At 39.7% G+C, this 21,779-nt stretch overlaps 1 protein-coding gene across 6 annotated transcripts in view; it reads left to right on the plus strand.

The window, feature by feature from the left end:
* LOC121327403 (oxysterol-binding protein-related protein 9-like) overlaps positions 1 to 21,779 on the plus strand; it is a 70,817-nt gene that overhangs the window by 26,915 nt on the left and 22,123 nt on the right. For 4 of the 6 annotated variants that reach the window (XM_041271446.1, XM_041271447.1, XM_041271448.1 and 1 more), the window contains exons 5-8: positions 8,423 to 8,518; positions 11,379 to 11,426; positions 13,905 to 13,934; positions 14,060 to 14,110. In XM_041271446.1, coding sequence (XP_041127380.1) covers positions 8,423 to 8,518; positions 11,379 to 11,426; positions 13,905 to 13,934; positions 14,060 to 14,110 — 225 coding nt within the window. Of the gene's footprint in view, positions 1 to 991; positions 1,016 to 4,163; positions 4,394 to 8,422; positions 8,519 to 11,378; positions 11,427 to 13,904; positions 13,935 to 14,059; positions 14,111 to 21,779 lie in introns of those variants that run through there. The other 2 variants (XM_041271451.1, XM_041271450.1) reach the window with 2 other exon arrangements.

Raw genomic sequence — 21,779 nt, forward strand, 5'->3', positions numbered from 1 at the left:
AAACCAGAACCAGGAACCAACAAATAAACAGGAGAGAGAGGTGGAGTTTGGTGGAGCTGAGCGATTGTTTTCGCTCAGCATTTAATAAATGAACAAACAAAATACAGGACACGGCACTGGCAGCCAAAACAAAGAGACAAACAAAACAAACTATACAGACAAACACGGTGAGCTGGTATTATTTTAACTATTATTCTAACTGTTACCTCAGTCTCCAATCCCATTCTCCACTCACCGAACACACAACCCTGAGTGAGTGAAAACATGCTGCAGCTGTACCAAGACTCGATTGCTAATCAATCATTCAGTTGGAGTCTCGATACAACTGCACGTGAATTAATAAGTGCAATTCCCTGTGCTCACATATTACTACATTTTAGCTGCATGTGAAGTGTTGTGCAGTCCATGTGCCTAAATACAAATATACATTTTAAACACTTGTGCTCGTAACCCATATTACATCCCGTGTACCAATGACTATACACCAAAATTAACACACAACATACAACACAGAAATACACACAGGGGCAGGGCAACGTTGCCACAGTATCCTAGTCGGGTTTGCAGTTTTTCTGTACGATTTGTTACTGCTCTGCACCAAATTTGTACTACTTCAGCATTCATGATGCCCACAAAACACTAAGGACACGACCTCGGTGACCAGTGTGAGCAGCCCAGTCTAACCCTTACAGCATCTACACTCTGGCTTTCTGTAAATGAGGCAAAGTTACACAAGTTTTTCACTTCTATACATTTATCAAAAGCCTTAAATAAGACTCTATTTAGGCTGATATGCCACTTCCTTTCATTTAATAAATACAAACTTTTTTTAAAATCCATTTATCTACTACTTATTAGCACAGAAATAATCACAAGTCTGTCTTTTTCTTCTGTTAAAGTTCTTTTGGATCTTCAGTTTATTATCAATATAGCTCTGGACGAAATGCTGCTGATGTTTCCTGATGCCTAATCTTACCTCCTTGTGCTGCAGTTAACATTCACTCCAATGGCAAAGGTACCAGAATGCAGCAGTTTACAGTATCTGTGAAAGGGGGACAGTAATAATGTTAAGGCTAACGGGCAACAAAAAAATTGAGTAACACTATATTGCGTGACATAAATTAATATTAAGTAGCTATGCAATTGCGTATTAAATTAATGTTAAATTGATATTTAATAGATATGCAATTGATATTAAATTTACGTTCAATTATTCCTTGTTACTTTACATTAACATTTAAGTCAGAGTAACTGTATTTTCAATTAAACATGTAAACAATGGGAAATTATTACATATTTTCAAGGGTAATAAAACGTAATCTAAATTTTCAATCGACATTTGGTTAATATTTAGCAAGAAACCAGCTATTGCATATTAAATATTAATTTAACATTAGTTTAATGTGCAATTGCATATATATTTAATATTACTTTATACCACGTAATGTAAGGCGTTATGAAAAATTTATTTTGAAATATTAGTTAGTAATAAAAATTTAGTTTTTAATGTTCTGACATTTTGAACTAATTTGGACCCAGTTGCTCAGTATAGAAAGGTAGTTTAACAGCTTATGGAATTTGTGTGTGTGTGGTTCGACCATATTTAGGAGCTGAAAATTCAGTTTTGGTGCATGTTGAAATGGTGAGTGGTTCTAGGGTGTTTGGGCACATTTCTGTTTTAGTTATGGCAGAACGCGAGTAAACATAACTGTACAGTGTTACATGTTTCAAGTCATGCAGATAAAATAACATGTGGGTGTCAACCATCCCTTTAATAATTCCCACAAAGCAGGAGTGAATGAAAAGTGAACCATTGACTCTTTGCTTTTTGTCTAGGTGTGTTGGGTTAATAATAAATACCTTTAATGTATGCAATCAATAAGAAAAGCCATTCAATAGTGCAAACATACTGTAATAAATCATTGGTGTGTATATGGAGAATGTGAACAAATATTGAATATAAAGGTATTAATTTTGCACTATACATGCAATCTATGGGTACTAATGAGATTTGTCTATGTTTTGTAGGCCTATGTCATTAACAGTAAAACCTTAAAGCAAAGCAAGATTTTAGCACATGACTGTGTTACTGTAAAAGCTCCATCAGTACTCTTGCATTTTGTTTGAATTGAGATTCAGAAAATGGAAGCTTACCAATCTGCCACTCACACCAGGTTACCCATGCTGCCATGCTTTACTGGCACTTAAAGGCAGTTCAATTCCCAGGCTAATTCAGTATTCACAAAAGTGAAACAATTGAATTCTGAAACGCAACATGAACTTTTCATAATGTTTCTTTGGTATTTTTATGGTATTTAATAATGTTTTTAACATGCTTTTGTGGCAAGTATTGAACTTTATCAATTCCCCTTACTGTAGCTGAAAGTAACAACATGGAAAGTGCTTCTTCTTTCCCAGAACAAGCTGTCATGTTGAAACTGATAGTGTGTGTGTGTGTTTAGTCTTGGTAGTAGGTAATGCAAGGTCTGCCCTGATTGGTGGGACACAATTAGAGCTGTAGTAACCTCTATTTAAAAATGTTTAGTTTTTTTTTGAGAAAGAAAATTGAAACTTTACAAGCCAATGTTGAAATTATTGGCTCTGTTTAAAAAAACATTTAAAACATTTAAAAAATGCTAATCATCTTTTTTTTTTTTGTGTGTGTGTGTGTATATATATATATATATATATATATATATATATATATATATATATATATATATATATATATATATATATACACACACACACACACATACATATATACATACAAACGCCACCCTTGCATACCACCAGCTAGTCTCTCTGAACAAATGTCACCAATATAAAAAGTGTTATTTTTACTCGTTATATCACCACCCCGCTCTCCGCCAGCTTCCCAAGCCAAGCAAACATAAATATCGGCATTGTAGTTTCTATCACTGTAGCGCAAGCAGAATAATCATGACCAATTAAAACAAGGTTATGCAGTTAACCTTTCCTAATTCGTTGTTAACTGAACATTCATACCAATGTCATCAACAATCCCGCTTCCAAAGCAAAACAAAGTACAACACGGCGAGTCGACCCTACATTTAACACCAGAGCAAGAGAAACAAATCTGCATGTGTGCATCTGAAAATGAGAAAGCAAGACATCAGAAATGTTTTCTCGCCTAAGTGAGGCATATACTGTTAATCGAAGGACAGTTGGAGACATTGTAATGGATAAAAACAAATGGCTTACCTTGATGGACCGGGTCGATTTTTTTTTACCTGAAAAAGGCTTGAAAAAGTCTAAAATAAGTGACTTATAAACCGCAGTAAATGTTCAAGAAAAAAGAAAGAAAGCACGGTAAGAGGTTTGTTTGTTTACTTGCAAGTGTTGCGCAAATGAAGGCTGACTTAAACTAAAGCGTCTGATTTGTAAACACCAGAATTGCTTTGTGAAATAAATAGATGGCATCGTTCAACGGGATAGTATTGAGCAGGCTTACAGTCATGCCACAAACACTAAAGTTCAAATGACCAGTATATATTTAAAAAAAAATAAAAAAGCATTGCTGTTTTGGGTGATTTGACACTAAATGAGTGTTTCTTCTTTTTTTTTTTTGGTTTTTAAACTATGAACAGTTCCTCCAAAAGTAACTAATTGTATAACTAAAAAAATTAAATGTTTGAATCTGTTGCAACACTAGAATGGTGTGTGTTTCTTGTAAATGTTAGACATCTTTCAACAAGATTTGCTAAACCGAGGTTTTGTTGAATGAAAGAACTAGGAATATTTTGGTGTGAAGCAGTTAAGGCAGCTTTATGAAGGTATGCTTTAAAACTCAGCAAGAACAGAGAAGGGAAACAGCCAAGATTATAGGCTAAGCAGAAGCATGCAGCTCCAAAGCAGACATGCAGAGTTCTAAAGGGTGTACAGTAAACTATACAAATGGCTGTTATTGCTGTTACCACCCTCTTAAATGTGTAGAGCTTAAACCCCAGTCAAATCTTTTAATGCAAGCGTAGGCAAGCTGTACCCAAAAGCATTTCTGTATCATGTACGTACTGGAAAATCCACTACAGGAAGTAGGCGTGATATAAAACTTGAGCCAATTGGGGTGGGGAGTGCTTTTCTCCTTTTGTGCTCTGCACACACTGCATGGCCAATGAGGTGATCTGATGATATGTGTTTCTTTCTGCTCAGTGCAGTCCTTTTTTTTTAATTTAATATAAGGGAAGTGTTGACTTCCTTTTAACAGCTCTGCAGTTTAGTTTTCATTTGGTATTTGTCTGTTATTGCACAGTATTAGGTTGAGAAGGGAGAGCAGTGGCTTGCTGTTATTGCTTCCAGAGGAGTTGGGAAGCAGAGTTTTAGTCTGGCCTGTAATGCTTGGAGAGGCATGTCCCACAAAGATCTACGTCCTGTAAGTACCACCTCACTGCAAGCATTAAAAAAGGGCATGGAGGGGAAAATGGGTCAGACTCCTGCTGTCTGCTCTGAACTATAAGTGTGGTTGAAGTTTAAACTGTTGGTTTGAGGCGTGCCAGGGTTAATAAATGGCTTGTAAAAGGGGCCTTTTGTTTTGTAGAGTATATGTGACATTAGATAGACTGAATATTTGTTTACTTCTGTTATCAGTTTGCTGAGGCAGAAACATCGCTAAGACAGGATCACTGTTTGCACTAAGAGAGAGGGAGAGAAAGAAAGAGACTGAGAATAGGCCAGGGTCTGAATAATAACCAGACGGCGGGTTTCTTTTTGTCTAGTTTGAACTCTTGCCATTGCTTTTGTACGTATATAGGGGGTTCTGCAAAGGGCCATGGTTTTCCTTTGAAGATCCTGGTCCATTACAGAACTATTTCAGCGGTCCTGAATAATTTCTTCCTTTTTGGAAAGGGGGCTTTGATTTTCTGTAGATTGCAGCTGTAGAAAAGTGTTCAGCTCAGTTCATGAGAAGTTGAGATCGGCGCAGAGATCTGTTACACAATGTGCTTGTTACACAGAGTAGCTGTGAGCCTGGAAGTTTTGCAACAATGTCTTATGTAAACAGTCTTCATGGTGTATATTGTGACGATCAGAATTTGAAATTGATTTTAGATTATTTGTAATAGGGCAAACTTTGGTCAACGGGTGGCTGCCAGTATGCATTTTTGTACTAGTTAGTGCAATTCATAATAAGAACATGTTGCATGCAATAACTAAATGCCAGTGTGATGGTTTCTAATTGAAATTCTTAAGAGTAATGCCGCTGTCAGGCTTTCAAAACTTTGTATCTTAGAACGCATAGGCGATGTAGACTGCATATTTGCTGGTTACAGAAACACCTCGTGTTGCGGTCAAGTACATTTTTGGCTTCTGGGTGATAGATAATATCAGGGCATGAAGTTAAGGTCATGAAGGGCAAGCAGAGTTTTAATCTGGCCTGTAGTGTTAGGTGTGAAGATTCAGGTGCACCAAGGCAGTTCTAGGGGGCAAAAAGGCAAAACAAAAATCCAACCCAAGGGTACCAAGGTGATTTTGTACTCATTCATAAAACAACAAAAAAGAAGCAGAGAGCCTATTATGTTGATGAAATTTGTATTCGAGCAAACACAAATCCAATATTTTCTGAGTGATTCACACACCAGTTGTTATAAAAATGAAATATAGGTCACTTTTTTCCATTGTAAAAATAAAATGGCATAAATACAGTTTTTAAAAACAAACTTTAATAATGAAAACATACAAAGGGTAATTTAAAAAAAAAAAATATTCAGGGTATTTTTTTACTAAACTTGGTGCTATTTTTTTTACTAAACTAAGATGCAACAGACGAAAAACAAATCTGTTTGTGGGACTCAAAACTTTATTTTGGAACTATAATTTGACATGCAAAAATTAAAGTAGGTTTATTGGAGTTAAAAAATAATTATAATTAAGCTTTGTTCAGTATCCTTTTCACATCCTTTTTTGCAACACACAAACCTGAAGTGTATTTTTATTTTAATTTATTAACATCCTCACCATCACAACTGTTGCATGAAACTGGGGTAACAGTATTCTGCTGGTGTTAATATACAGCACCTCTCTGCACTGAAGCATTTGTATATCAGCTGCAGGGTTGCCAGGTGCAACTCATAAAATTCCCCTATTGGTGAACCAATTTCCCCCCCATTTTCAGACTTTTCCCTCAAATTCCAAAATAATTCTGATGTTGCTATAATTTAACAAAAATATTAGGATTAATAATAATAAAAATGTAAATGCTACATAACAGTACAGAATTTCTCTGAAAATATTTTCTGTAAGTCAAGAGCTGTACAAAATGTACATGTTACCTGTCTACTATATTCAATGCAGTGGAGGGGTGTGTTTGTGCATGGGGGAGGAGTCAAGTGTAAGGTGGGACTTAGGATGAAAGGCACATACTATTGGCTGTTGTCCGAAGGCAGGGTTAATATTTTTAAAAGATCATGAAAAAAAGTACCAAATGGCTCACTACAGAGGACATAAAATCCCCTGTTTTGAGCTGAAACCCCCTATTTAAAAAAAATTTCCCCCCACATTTCTCCCCCCTTTCAACATTTTCCCCCTATTTTTCCACATTGCTTTGATTTTAGGGGGAGCGGCTGATGTCCCATAATGCCTTTTCTCTTAAGGGTGTACAACCTCTATACATAAACCCCCAATTTTGGTGCATAATAGCATAGTATGTATAGTTATTTATGTACTATATATTGCCTTACAGTACGATAATATTAAAACAAAAAAAATTGACAATGATAATACCTGGAAAAAAATCTTAATTTTTTTTTATTCATGTTGTAGGATTAGGAGAAATGCTATTGTGATTATATCAGTAAATCATACTTTTTAATAGCATATTAAATATAAAATCAGCATTTCTTTCTTTTTTTAATTAGTTTGATTGCACAAAATTCACCCCCGGCCTAGAGCATGTCTTTGGAGATACAGTGACGCCATTTTAAAGGGGGTCTGAGGACACACAAGTTCATTCCGTTACCGATTTTAATAATTCAAACAATGTACACACAATTATACAATAAGCATAATCAAAGCTATTCTGTCAAGAACACATGTCTGGAAACGAGAGGTTGCTGACCTGGTCTGTTAATACTTCCCTGTGGCTGATATGACTATAGGCATGCACAATAGACTGTAGGCATGCATCTTTAAAACTATACTTTTTATTGGAGATCATAAAAAAATACACTGGCAAAAGCAGAGGTAAACAGATTGTACAGTATGTTGACAGATTGTAGCGGCTGAACAGATGGGCCAGACCCCTGTAGGTCTAAAGGAGCGCAGCAGATCAAACAGACCACTTCAGCTTTTAAAGATTAGTCCAACTATACAGTAATCGTCTGCTGTATGTCACTCATCAAGAGAAACGCTGGTCCAGTTCTTTAACAGTCACTGTCTGGGGTGATGCAGTATAGTTTTGTTGTACAGCCTTGTAGAGCCACACTTTTTATATGGATTTGGGGTGCAACAATCTGTCTGTAGTTCAGTGGCAGGAAAGGGTGCTGCACACTAACGATATAATGACCACGTGGCTTATCGCATCAGTCTAACGTAGAAACATGGATTAGGCCTTTTTCTTAATGCTGATGATCACACAGAGCCGAGTCATGCCATTACATTAAATAAGGCGTGATAATGCGATAATCCCTCATTAGCACTAGCGGTAAAGAGGCATTAAATGCTCACAAGGAGGGCCGTAGTTCCCTCCACCAGACAGCCAGAGGCGTTCAACCTGGTGAATTTGTTTAGTTCCCTGGAAAGACAGTAAATTGGCACCACTGGTAACAGGAGCCCTCTTGAACTGTGGTTCAGGAATAGTATGCTGTAAGCAGCTGCATATTGCGGCAGACCCATTAGTGTAAGTCCTGACTCTTTTTTTTTTTAAATGTGCATGTCAGGTGATCAGTGTGAACACTGCAGCAAATTGAGTTTGAAGTCAAGGGTAGGACTTCAGCTGGGAGTGAAGCATTCACCTTGGTGTTCTGTTACAGAGTGCTCTCAATTGGATTTGGTAGTACTTTATTATTAGTCTGTGTTCTCTGTAACTTTTCTGGCTACAGTGAATCCTAATAGTCTACTGATGGTTTTGATGTTTCACTTCTGGTATTGAATGAATTGAATTAAATGTGGCACTTACAATGTTGCTTGCTCTGGACCTTCTTGGGTGTAGCTGACCTAGACTGCTTGTTTGAGGTTTAGGTAAAGATGCCATGGTTTCTCCAGTGCGCTTCAACCAGGAGGTAATTGAGTGGTTCAAATGGTTTCTGTGATTTTGGGCAACTGTAACAAGTGTGTCAATGCAGCCACTGCAATGAGTGCTAAGCTGGTTGTACTGACACCTTCTGCCATGCCCCTTGTGAAGTCACTCAGTGGACTGCTAGTCTTCTCCTGGAATGGAGTTTGATGCCTGCCTGTTTCTTTTTTGCAGGAGGCTGAAACAGAAATTGTTCCCAGTGTTCAAGATTTCGACAAGAAGCTCGCTGAAGCGGATGCCTACTTGCAGATTCTGATCGACCAGTTAAAAGTAAAAATGTTTTACATGTTTAATTGTTTAAAAGATTAATGGAGAACATTGAATAGGACAAATACTGAACTGTTCCCTTACCTCCTTTACCCAGCTAAAGTAGTCATTATGCTTGTTGTGCTCTGTTAAATCAGCCCAATATGCAAACATAGTCCCTCTGTCAAACTACTGTGCATACATGTGTAAGTTACTTGGCAGAGGCTCATGGGTATCTCCTCGTGAATATGGAATTAACAAAAAATGTGGACTCAACTATTAGACTGCCTTGGGTATGGTATAATTAACTGGGTATAGAGAATATCCATATACAATGCCAGGCAGTAAACAAGACCAAAGGAGGACCTACGTGTGTGTGTATATATGTATGTATGTGTGTGTGTGTGTGTGTGTGTGTGTGTGTGTGTATGTATATATATATATATATATATATATATATATATATATATATATATATATATATATATATATATATACACACACACACACACACAGTGCCTATAGAAAGTCTACACCACCTTTAACTTTTTTCACATTTTGTTGTGTCAGTGCCTTTTAAATTTTTCCACTTATCTACACACCATACTCCACACTGTTAAGGGGGAAAAAAGTTTTTATTGAGAAAACAAGTATATATTAAAAATATAAAACTGAAAGATCATAACTGGATAAGTCTCCACCCCCCTGAGTGAATACATGGTGGAAGCACCTTTGGCAGCAATTATAGCTGTGAGTCTGTTGGGTTAGGTCTCTACCAACTTTGTACACCTAGATTTGGCAATATTTGACCATTCTTCTTTACAAAACTGTTCAAGCTCTGTCAAATTCCTTGAGGAGCATTGATGGATAGCAGTCTTCAAGTCGTGACACAAATTTTCGATGGGATTTAGGTCGGGCTCTGACTGGGCCACTCAAGGACATTTACCTTTTTGTTCCTTAGCCACTCCAGTGTAGTGTTGGCTGTGTGCTTTGGGTCGTTGTCATGCTGAAAGGTGAACTTCCGTCCCAGTTTCAGCTTTCTTGCAGAGGGCAGCAGGTTTTCCTCAAGGACTTCTCTGTACTTTGCTCCGTTCATTTTCCTTTCTATCCTGACAAATGCCTCATTCCCTGTCGATGAGAAACATCCCCATAACCTGATGCTGCCACCACCATGCTTAACAGTAGGGATGGTGTTCTTTGGGTTTGCGCCAAACATAATGCTTTGCATTTAGGCCAGAAAGTTCCATTTTGGTTTCATCAGACCACAAAAGTTTTTGCCACATGGCTACAGAATCTCCTGAGTTTTTTTGTATACTTCAAAAGGGGATTCAAGGTGGGTAATTTCTTGAGTAATGGCCTCTTTCCTTCCTGCCACCCTAACATACAAGCTAGATTTGTGGAGTGCTTGGGATGTTGTTGTCACATGCACACTTTGACCAGTCTTGGGCCATAAAAGCCTGTAGCTCTTGCAAAGGTGCCATTGGCATCTTGGTAGCCTCTTTGATCAAGTCTCCTTCTTGCTCAGTCATCCAGTTGAGAGGGATGGCCTGATCTAGGCAGGGTCTTGGTGGTGCCATACACCTTCCACTTCTTAATAATCGTCTTGACCATGCTCCAAGGGATATTCAAGGCCTTTTGATATTTTTTTTATACCCATCCCCTGATCTGTGCCTTTCAACAACTTTGTCCCGGAGTTCTTTTGAAAGTGCCTTGGTGCTCATGGTTAAGTATTTGCTTTGAAATGCACTACCCAGCAGAGGGAACCTACAGGAACTGCTGAATTTTTCCTGAAATCATGTGAATCACTACAATTTAACACAGGTGGAGGCCACTTGGTGTGTGTTTTTGAAGGTGATTGGTTACACCTGAGCTAATTTAGGATTGCTGTTACAGGTGGGCACTTATCCAACCAAGCTATTTCAGTTTTTTTTAATTCATTTTCCACAAATTTCCAGAATTTTTTTTTCACTTGGAAGTTGTGGGGTAGGATGTGTAGATAAATGAAAAAAAAAATATTTTAATGGATTTTAATTCCAGGCTGTAAGGCAACAAAAGGTGAACATTTTGAAAGGGGGTGTAGACTTTCTATAGGCACTATAGAAAATATATATAAAAATTATGCCATTGAGAAACATCTCCTTTAATTAAACCCCTTTATCATATTCAACATGCAACAAAACCATGGTTACCAACATTCTAATTGAAATAATGTTTGGTCACAGCTGAGCTATACCTTGTAAAGAAAATCATACACAAATTAAAAAATTGCCTCAAACCGTGGAAAACACAGCATATAAAAGTGCATTAGTAAGCCTAAACATAACCTATATCTAGTGACATTGTACTGAAATAGATACTTGATTGATAATTTATTACAGTTAACCATATTTCAAGAACATGATTGAAAAAATGCAATAGACAATGCAATGTTTGTGACCACCACTGTGTACACACTTCTATGGGAAATATTGCCATTTTGAAGTTTTTTTTTTTTTTTTTTATTAACAGCTACTTACAGTACTTGAAGTAAATTAATAACATTAAAATAGAAATTGATAATGTGAAACCAGAGTGCATACACAGTGCAGGCAAGAGACACACTACAATGTATACAAGCGCATCGATGTATAAAACACATCTATGGACATGCGAGGTACACTTTCTTATCCAGATATGTTAAAAAATGCACACATTCAGAGCTCAATCAGCTGAGGATCCTTGTGAATTGCTGTCCACACAGTTGGCAGTGTAGGTGTATACACCAACTTGTTAGACAGTATCTGATTTGGAATGTCCCAGTTGAATTCCTCAGGGAGTTCTGTGCTCAGAGTTCTGCATCCTACTGAAAGTCTAAATTAACCAACCTCTTTTTTTTCACTTCTAGCTATTTGATGAAAAGATCAGGAACTGCAAAGAAGATGAGCAGAGAAGAGTACGTTGAACTAACTTTTTCTTGTGGCGTAAACTTTTTAAAAATAATAACAGGGGTGCCATTTTACAGTTCTCCATGCTGCAAGCATATTCAAGGAGAAGGTGGGGTTTCTGATGAGGTGGCACTTCCTTGTTAAAGGCATAGTGTTCCAAAACTAAAGAACACTGATTAGCTTACTGAACAATGTCATTTGAACGTGTCTTGAATTGTAAATATTAACTTTGTTGTAGGTATTTGTTAGTAATTTCAAATGCGTCGTAGCCTTTATGCAAAATACTAAGCCCGAGTAGGTGCGCAATTAAGACTGAGCAGTAGACCATTATGTTTATGATTTAAAGAAAGAAATTGGTTAGTAGATTGGCAGTGGGGATATCAATCTATTCAGCGGTAAATGTCTTTAAAGAAAGATTACCCCTAGGATAACTAACTAAATAGGTTCAGTGTCTTGTACTGAAAAAACTAATAAAAATGAACATGGCTATACAGTCAGCTGGTTTCACAGACCCTGACTAGCACTAATCTTGGTTTATCCAGTGTTACTGTAGGTAAGGTTGACCCTGATTTGGCACTAATCTTGGTTTATCCAATGTTGATGTAGGTAAGGTAGTCCGAGGTTCGTGCTAATCGGGATCTGTAAAACCAGCTGAGTGTTTTGGCTAGTTTACTGAGCTGCTGTTGGAGTTTTACTTCCTATACTACTGGATTGGTCATCCATTTTGCGTTAGTCAGCCTTTTACCTGTTATTTTAGCATCCAGTTATGGTAGTGATTCAGTTTATTGACTTGATTGGCTGTAAAATGACTTAATGTGGTGCACATCACAGTTGGCACCAATAGACAAGGAGGCCAAGGATTGGGCTGAACTTTTCTCACTCCCCAAGAGGGTGGTTCTGCAAGGGCAGTCCAGCACTTTCCACAAGCATTTCAAATTCACATTTTATAATTCATATGGATTGGGTATTGGTCTTCCTGCGGTGATGGGGAATAAACAGACTATAAGATGTCCCAGTGCTGACAGACTGGGGCCGTCCAGTGAAAAATGCTACACAGACTGAACACTTCCTATTGAAGTGGTGTTGAACTACTCTGCACATCAACTGATCACATCACTCTGTTCCAACAATGCATCAACTCTTTCCTCTGGATGCTCTTTTTAATCAAACTAAATATTCCCTTCACCTAATGTTAAGAATATTAATATAATGACCTGTTTCCCTTTCTCAACCAAAGTTGAGAAAGGGAAACAGAGAGCCACTTCTAGTCAGAGCATTAGTCAAAGAAATTCTTAGTTTTTACTTTATTTCTATCCAACATCCGCCTTACTCACTTACTCTTACTTACTCGCCCGAATCAGAAAGAAATTCATTCTAAATTCTCATTCATACTGTCCTTAAACTGCTTTTAAAATTAAGAAGCAAATTAAACTTCCTACCACTTAAAAAAAAAAAAAAAAAAAAAAAAAAGTAAAGGAAATTCCCAACCCAAATGCAAACCTGGTTCTACCTCATGCATCATGCAAATGGCTAAACAGCAATAACAAAACCACAACCAAAAGCTAAAGCTATGCATTATCCTCCAGAGGTCGTCATCTCGCTGACATCTGCTCTTTTGTTCCTGGGTGTAAGAGAGGAAGCTGGCCCGGGTGTGGGATCGTTGGACACCCACTGAACCTTCAGCTCTCCTGAGCTGCGTGAGGAAATTGCTGGAGTGAAGGGAAAAAACTGATTGGATATTCCAAATTGGGGAGAAATTCAGGGGTAAATTAATTGGGCACACTTAATACAGAATAAAAACAAAAAGAAAAACAGCTAAAGGTATGCAAAGGTTATGTGCAGAAGGAATGTTTTTTTCACCATGTAAATTGACAACCTGTGCATCTAGCTGCCAATCCTTAAGGCAGCAGAGAAAGTGATTTGCTATGGTTGTAGATGCCAGTAATTGCCGTCAATACAGCTAAATAATTGCTGATCATTGCTCTTAACATGAGTAGATAACATTTGTTAGCTTTTCTTTGGAAACAGTTGGCTGAGGGAAATGTAAGCAGCTGGTGCACTTTCCACATCTGAGTCGCACCGTTTTCAAGTTGCATCATCTCCTTTTAACTGCAGTGTGGCACTAAGATTTGTCACCATTACACCAGAAACATCTGTTCAGACAAAACATACAGAGTGAAAATACATTCCGTTTCAAGGTGGTTTTCAAATCCCTGCACAGAGAAAAGCACGTGGCTGTAGGGTCTCCTATATTTACATTCTTAAGTTTGTGCCTCCAAAAGGATTGTACTGAAATCTGCATGAATGCACACACCCGTTTTTCCTACCAGTTTTGAATATCATGCTTTTCAGGATTTACAACTAATGCAAATTAACAGGTGTTGACATAACCCCTGTAGTCATGTGTCTGTTTCTACAGTGTGGTAAAGCCTAGTCGATTTTCATTATAATACCAGTGATTATTGCTCCCTCATCATGTTTTACAGAAAATTGAAAACCTAAAGGAAACCACATGTGTGAGTATACACTGAAGCAAGCTAGTCATTTCCTGCCTGTGTGTGTTTGTTTGTTTGTTTGTTTATTTATTTTAAAACTGTCAGTGCTATTTTTAAAGTAACATGCCATTTCCTATATTTTTCAGGGCATGGTAGAATCAGTCAAACACTGTATAGTGTTACTGCAGATTGCCAAGGTAACTCATTTTACCCATTATTGCAATTCCATGATCCAAAGGGCTTCCCAAGAGCTAATTAATTAAATTCCTACAAGGAATTGACTGGGGTAACCTTAACACTGTGGGTTTATTGTGGATGCACAACTATGCTCCAGTGTTGAGATCCATCCAGATTTTCTACTACAGCTGTCTCTACCATGTCTGTTGGCCCTATTCCAGTTTAATGTTACAAAATGAGAAACCAAGCAGAAGGGACCTTGAATAAGTGTTTGTTTTTCTAGTTTTTCTTGTTTCTTCTCTTTCAAACCGAACAAGTTAAAGACTGTTACCCGCTTTAAGAGCATGCCCAGTCATGTGATTTGACTGAAATCAGGAACCGTAAGCAACAATTCCTTTTCCATGCATGACCAGTGGCAATCAGACAGTTTGAGACAGCTGGAGAGTAAACATGAGTCAGTAGTTCTTGACATTGAAGCCACAGAAATCAGAGCTGCGCGGATTGATTGTAAACCAAAAAAAGAGAATGGTGTGGCGGGGGCATTCAAAAATGGCATTTGGTGGCGTATACACTATACACGCTGAATGTGCATAGCAGTACTACTTAGAAGGATTTGATACCTTGGCCTGAATTCAAAGTGTTATGACAGTGCCATAGCTATACTTTATAATCGCCATGCTTTTATTAAATTCAATTGACACATTTAATTTCTTTGCCTTCCATTTAATTTATGTGCAAAACTTTTGAGAACTCAAAGATGACCTGTACAGATGGCTTCCATTGTAAGGTTTAAAATAGATGTTGTGTATTTGTTTTTTTATTTAGCAGGGACAATGTTTAACATTTATGACATGTCATAAGATTGCACCCAGATTTAGCTATGAGCTCATTTTCGTTGGCAGTCCCTGAACTAACACAAAAACGAAAAAAGAACATAATACAAGCAGCATATACAGAAGGGAATAGTGATCACGCGTCAGATAAATAGCAGATGAAAAGACACAGCAGACGAAGAATTAAGCATTTTAAATGACACAACTAAGTAATAAAATAACACAACACATAGAAACACCCCAGAACAGTCCCAAAACTGTCCTTTGCCGATGTTCTTACACGATTGACACTCACACCAGCAGAGAAGAGGAATAGATATAAAAAGATGTGTAATATAAAAGATCAATATTAAACAGATACCAGAAAGACATTGCAGCCTGGCAATAGAAGCAAAGCAACCAAGGCTAAAACAAAATGGACTGAGAATGAATTTGATACAGCAGGACAGCAGAGACTGTGGGTGAAGCATTTGTTGCAGAAAACAAAGCAGGCTTGTGACAGTAAACACAAGAAACTCCTGCATATTCAGACAATAAGTCTGTTGGTCAGACTCTTTCTCTTCACTGCTCTGATATTGAAACAACCCTCATGTTGCTTTTAACGTCTAAATAACTGAACAAGATGGGAAGTGGATATTGTCTGCACAAATTGAGGCGTGGGTCTGGGAGGGGGTGACATTCACTGAAAGCCATAAATAAGCCTCCGCATTGAATGTGTTAGGTTTCCAGTTTGGGATTTTAGTTTGTCCTGTTTGTGATTGTCCATGTGTTTTGTAAGTTGGGTTTGGGCATGCGGTGCACAAAGGGGCTGACTGATAGGCCTGTAGAGGAGCCTGTATTTGCAACGGCCCAACTGCTTCTAATGTTGTGTTGGGGGGGTTATTTTTTGTTTTTGTTCTTTTTTTTTCTTGCAAAAAAATCTCATTTTCCTTTTCAAGTACGAAATGTATCCATTACATGACTTTGTTTTCCTGAGACTTCACGTCTGTCTCTGCCACTCCTGGAAGGCACTAGACTCCATCATGACAGTTGAACAGCACAATTTTCTTTTCAGCCTGATTCAAACAATCTGCAGAGAGATTCATGGTTTCATTGAAAGCTACTTTTTTGTTCAAAAAAACTTGTGTAATTCGATTGTGTGTTTCCTTGCTGAATTTTTATAATTTTAAGCTTTTTTTTTTTTTTCCTAAGGTTTTGAGTGTTTTGTGAGTCTGTACGCGGCCTTGTGGCACACCGGCCGCCTGCGGCTTGCCTGCTCCTCCTCCCCGCGGATCATTTCACCCTCCTCTCTGTGTCACGGTTCACTTTGGCTGGAGGATATTTTTCAAGCTATATGGGCTCAGATAGTCTTCTATTAGTGCTACCTAGTCTGGGCTGAGGCTGGCACTTCTGTATTGTGTATAGTATATATTATTTTGTACATTGTCTGTTACAGCACCAGCACTTACCGGTACCGCACCGGCCCATGCAGTGTTCACCGTGCACCACACCGGGTCGCTACAACTTTGGTACCGAGCCACGGCCACACTGGTACCGCCCGTACGCCGGCCCATGCATTGTTTACCAGTACCACACCAACCCATGCACTGGTACCGAGAGGTGCACCATACTAGTCCGTGCGCCACACTTAGTAGCGGTAGACTAATAGGTCCAGTGCATTGTACCTTGTCCTGTGACAGTACCCTGTCTGCCTGTCAGTGCAGCTGTACTAATCAGCCTGCACTGATATAATCATGCCTGGGTTCCACCAGTGCACGCAGTGCAATCCAAACATCCCGCCAGAGGATCGGCATACACTGTTTGTCCTGCCTGGAATTGAGCATGCGTCTCAAGCCGTGAAGGATCGCTCTTTTTGCAAGTTCTGCTCTGCCTTCACGAGACGCATGGTTGAGAGGTGGCAGGTGCATCTGATAAAGTAGCCCTCGGACTCTCTTACCCCTGCTCAAAGGTCACACCCTCCCTCTGTGGTGCAGAGAGGCTCTCCCTACCCTGCACATACCTCTGGAACTGAAACTCAGGCCTCCGACTGTGGATACTGAGTCGGAAACTTTCAGTTTCTGGCCTGAGCAGAGTGAGCTCAGGATATTTGATCAAAACTTGGCTCTGGCTAGGCAGACCTCTGGTGGCCCTGACTTTCTTCATGAGGTCCAGTCCTCAGGTCACCCTGCAACAGCCTCGGCTGTTTTGTGGTCGGCTGACCTATTGTACAAGGTACGCGAGGCGAAGGAGCTGGGTCTTGGCTCCATATTTGCTAGTCCTGGCTAAGGGCATGTCCTCCCCAAATAACTAGTGCAGGGTCACTGAAACCATCCTGAAAAAGGCTTATTTGGCAGAGGCCCTCGCCACACACGAGTAGCATTACTGGCACCCTTGTGGCTACCAGGCTACACTGCTGCAGGCGCCATCAGTGAACCACACATCCTCCCAGCGCACGCAGATGAGCTGTTGAAGAGGACCTAGCAGGTCAGAGCATCCACCAAGGAGCTGGCTGCTGCCAAAGAAAGCGACACAAGTCCGCAGACTTGCGCCTCAGACCCCAGCTGCCCCAGCGCAGGGCAGCACAGCGCAGCCTAGCGCAGCGCCCTGTCCAACAGGGGACATCGGCAGTATCGCTGTCCTTTACAGGCTCAGAGGGTGCATACGAAACCCAAGAGGGTATAGTTGCAGGCCTATGCGCACGCAGCTTCAAAATACGTCATTGCTGAATGCGTCACACCATGAAACTTATTAAGGAAAAACTTTATTACACCCGGTAAAACTCTAAAATCAGAACCCCTAATAGTGTCAGGGCTACTATGGAAAACATATAGGAAGCCGTGTATGCTCTATCAAAAAATGTACTTGCCTGTGACCTCGGCTAAATGTACAGGTAAAGGCCAAATACAAAAATATCTTATATAAGTCCTTAGAGTGCAGTTTTGAAAGGGTTGGTAATTTTTGAGAGACAGGAAACTGCTGGACTATGGTCCTCCAGGACCAGGGTTGGAGTCTTATCTTTCTGCACACTCCATAGAGCAGAAGCCACTGTGTTCTACATTACTGTAGAACCCCTGCAAAATGCCACATTTCCCGTTACCCACATATCCAGGGGCCATTTTTAGTCCAAATATATATAAATATATATATATATATATATATATATATATATATTATATATATATATATATATATATATATATATATATATATATATATATATAGATATAATGAGATGTAGTTGCGTGATACACATATTTCTTAAACAATATTACATAAAACAGCCATGTTGGCTTTCACAACCCTTCTTTGTCACAAATAGCCTAGCTGAGTGATGACCAAACCCTGTTAAATGTTGATCACAGCAAAAGTCCCAGTTGTAAGAAATATCTAATATCACATCAAAATAAGGCTTCATGGCCAGCTTATTTTTCAGTAATCTGCATTGCTACAAATATAAGGTGGACATTTACTTTTATTTAAAAAGTCATTTAGAATCAACTTTCTATAAAGTCGGGTCTTTTAAAGTAGATCTTTTACTTATTTTCCCTCATCTTAAGCATATTAGCTTTAACTTTCTACACTCCTCCCCCTCCCGAAACCTCCTCCCTTGCAACTTGATAGAATCTAAAAGTAAATATAACTGCTGCTCAAAAGGGAGAGCCAGCAAGAAGCCAAAGTTACAATAGGCAGCTTGTATTACAAGACAACATTCACTGGGCTCACTGATCTTAACACAGTTCAATACAATGCCTGCACATTCATGACTGATTAAATAAATTAAATGAAATACTGCACATTGAAGGGTAATTACTACAGATAACTAGAAAAAGTTATACTCCTATGAATAAATTAATTGTGCTTTTGAGCTATATAGTTGTTATCGAAAGTTTACATACTGCAATATATGGAAATGTGCATATGTTTATTGTAGTCGTAAGCATTTACACCCTCTATCTGTAGCCATGTAAGTTACAAATGTGTTAAGCGTTTTAAGTATTGTTCAACTTTACACATCAATTATACCTCTTGTAAAGGGCAGTGAAGCCCTTCATTTAGCAAATGGTAGTTAAATCTGGTGAATTAATTTAAGCAGACACAGGAACATATATATATATATATATATATATATATATATATATATTATATATATATATATATATATATATATATATATATATATATATATATATATATATATGTGTGCGTATATATGTATTGGCGCACTCATACATAGCTATGACACACGCGGTTTTGCTACATTTTTTTGAACACATTTAGGTCATTTTTATTAATAAATTATATTTTCGGTTGTGCATAAATAAAAATGAGATCTGTATAGGATTGTTTGCCCTTACATTAAACGTTTCTCAAATTAGGCCTTTACGGTCATTCACAACTATTTTCTTAATTAATAATGTACGTTATTCAACACACAGGATGAAGTTAAACTTACCGCATTCATCACCTTTCTCTTTGCCAGTTGGTCTGAATTGCATGCTGCTGTTTGATTTCAGTCTCTAATGTCACACCTATTGAGCCATAACCCCATGACGTATTTTGAAGCTGCGTGCCCACAGGTCTCTGAGCCTGCAGTTATACCCGAAACCTGGCGTGTCTCAGCAGCCCTGAGGGTTTCCTACCACAGGCCCAGGGCTCCTTCTCTCAGAACCAACTGGCACATTGCCGATCATGCACCAATGACATCTGGGTGCTCAGCTCGTTTCAGCTCGGCTACCGGCTCCAGTTCAAACAGGGCCCTCCCCCCTTCAGCTCAGTCTGTTCCTGAGGCGCAGAAAGTTGAAGATACTGTCCACACAGCAACTCTTGCACAGTCAGGACAGGCGACTGGTTCACCACAGTGGACCTGAAAGACACCACCTTCAATGTCCCCATACAACCAGACCACAGAAAGTCCCTGCGCTTCTCCTTCCAGGGAAAAACATACGAGTTCCGTGTGGGTACCGTTCAGCCTCTCAGTAGCTCCTCGCAATTTTTCAAAGTGCATGGATGCTTTGCTGCCCCCTCTGAGACTCAAGGGAATCAGAGTGATAATTTATCTGGACGATAATTTGCGCCTACTCTCCAACACAGGCAGCAGCTCACACAGATCTAGTTATCGAGCATTTATGCAAGCTAGGTCTTATGGTAAACGTACCAAAAAGCCAGCTAATGCCATCCCAGGTTGTCACCTACTTGGGAATCCGCTTGAACTCATGCAATATGATCACCACTTTGCCACACAAAAGAGTTCACAGGTTCTTGCCCTGCCTAGAGCTTTTTCAGTTCGGCAAGAGACTGAAGGTGTCCACCTTCCAGCAGCTCCTGGACCTGATAGCAGCAGCTTCCCAGATACTTCCTCTGGGTCTCCTCCGAATGTGCCCCCTCCAAATGTGTTTCAATCGCAAGGTTTTTCAGCTTGCGGTGAGCCCCAGACGTGTCACTGCATGGCAACCCTATCCTGGTGGAAATAACTGACCCATAAGTGCCTGGGAGTGGCTCTGGGTACTGTTACCAGGAGGGAGGTCATCACCACTGGCACCTCTGGCACAGGTTGGGGTGCGGTGTGGAACGGACAAGGAGTGTAGGGCACTTGGCAACCCCCAGGGTGGGCTACCACGTTTAATGTCCTCGAACTGCAAGCAGTGTATGTGGCCTTGCAGCATTTTTCTCAGGAGGTTCAAAGCAGGCACAGACAACACTACAGTGGTGTCTTATGCAAATCACCAAGGTGGCCTGTAGTCACCCTGCCTCCTTCAGGTAGTTGGCAAACTACTGTTCTGGGCACACGACAACATCTGAGCGCATCTGCTGGGATTTATGAATGGGGCAGCGGACCGCCTATCAGACGAGCCCAGTACAGGTATAAGTGGGCTGTGTTCCGGACCTGGTGTCTGACGCGACACTTCAACCCCACTACATACTACATGTCCGATGCCAGTCATTCTGCAGTTCTTGCAAGACCTCTTTGAGGGGAAATTGCCCTCGACATTGAAGGTGTACTTGGCAGTGATTTTTGCTTGCCATGTTAAAATCGACTCTGTCTCCACAGAAGCTCGCTTCCTGGCAGGGTAGTTTTTGAAAGGGGCTTGGAGGCTGCACCCTCACCTTAAGAACAAGGTTCCTCAGTGGTGGCTTAACGTAGTGCTTGAGGCACTCATGAAACCTCCCGTTGAGCCTCTGCATTCAACTGAGCTGAAGCATCTGTCTTTTAAGACAGCATTTTTGCTTGCCATCACCCTTGCCGAGCGTGTGAGTGAGGGGCAAGCCTTTCTGTGGCGAAAGCTTGTCTTCTTTTTGTGGCGTCTAGGACCAAGGTCACGCTCTGCACGAAGCCTGCTTTCTTGCCCAAATGTATTTCTACCTTCCACGTCAACCAATCGGTGGAGCTGGAGGCTTTCCATCCCCCTGCTTTCCTGTCAGATAGGGAGCCCTGTCGGATAGGGAGCGTATGCTCCATGCGCTTTGCCCTGTTAGGGCATTAGCGTATTATGTTGACAGAACAACAAAAAGTTGTTGACATTATATTGACAGAACAACAAAATGTCTACCTCTAGTGCCTTCTAGGAGGGGCGGAGACTGGTGTGATGACGTTGCCGGTCACTGCATGACAGCTTTGGGATGTCTGCGAATTTTCAGGTGAACAAAGTTAACCCATTATGTAATGGATACATTTCTATTTCAGGAAACCAGGGTTATGATAATAACCTAACGTTATTCCTTATGTGCCCAAATCCTTCTGCTACTGTTGACACGTGACTTGGTTACTGTTAGTATTACTATATAATCAAGATGCAGTGCTGTTCCTAAGCCACCAGATGTACTATAAATGTTTCTGCTTGGTCTGACTTTGTCTGTTTGCGAGTGCACGAACTAGCCA

Source organism: Polyodon spathula, chromosome 14 (genome assembly GCF_017654505.1).
Source record: "Polyodon spathula isolate WHYD16114869_AA chromosome 14, ASM1765450v1, whole genome shotgun sequence".
Classification (NCBI taxonomy): domain Eukaryota; kingdom Metazoa; phylum Chordata; class Actinopteri; order Acipenseriformes; family Polyodontidae; genus Polyodon; species Polyodon spathula.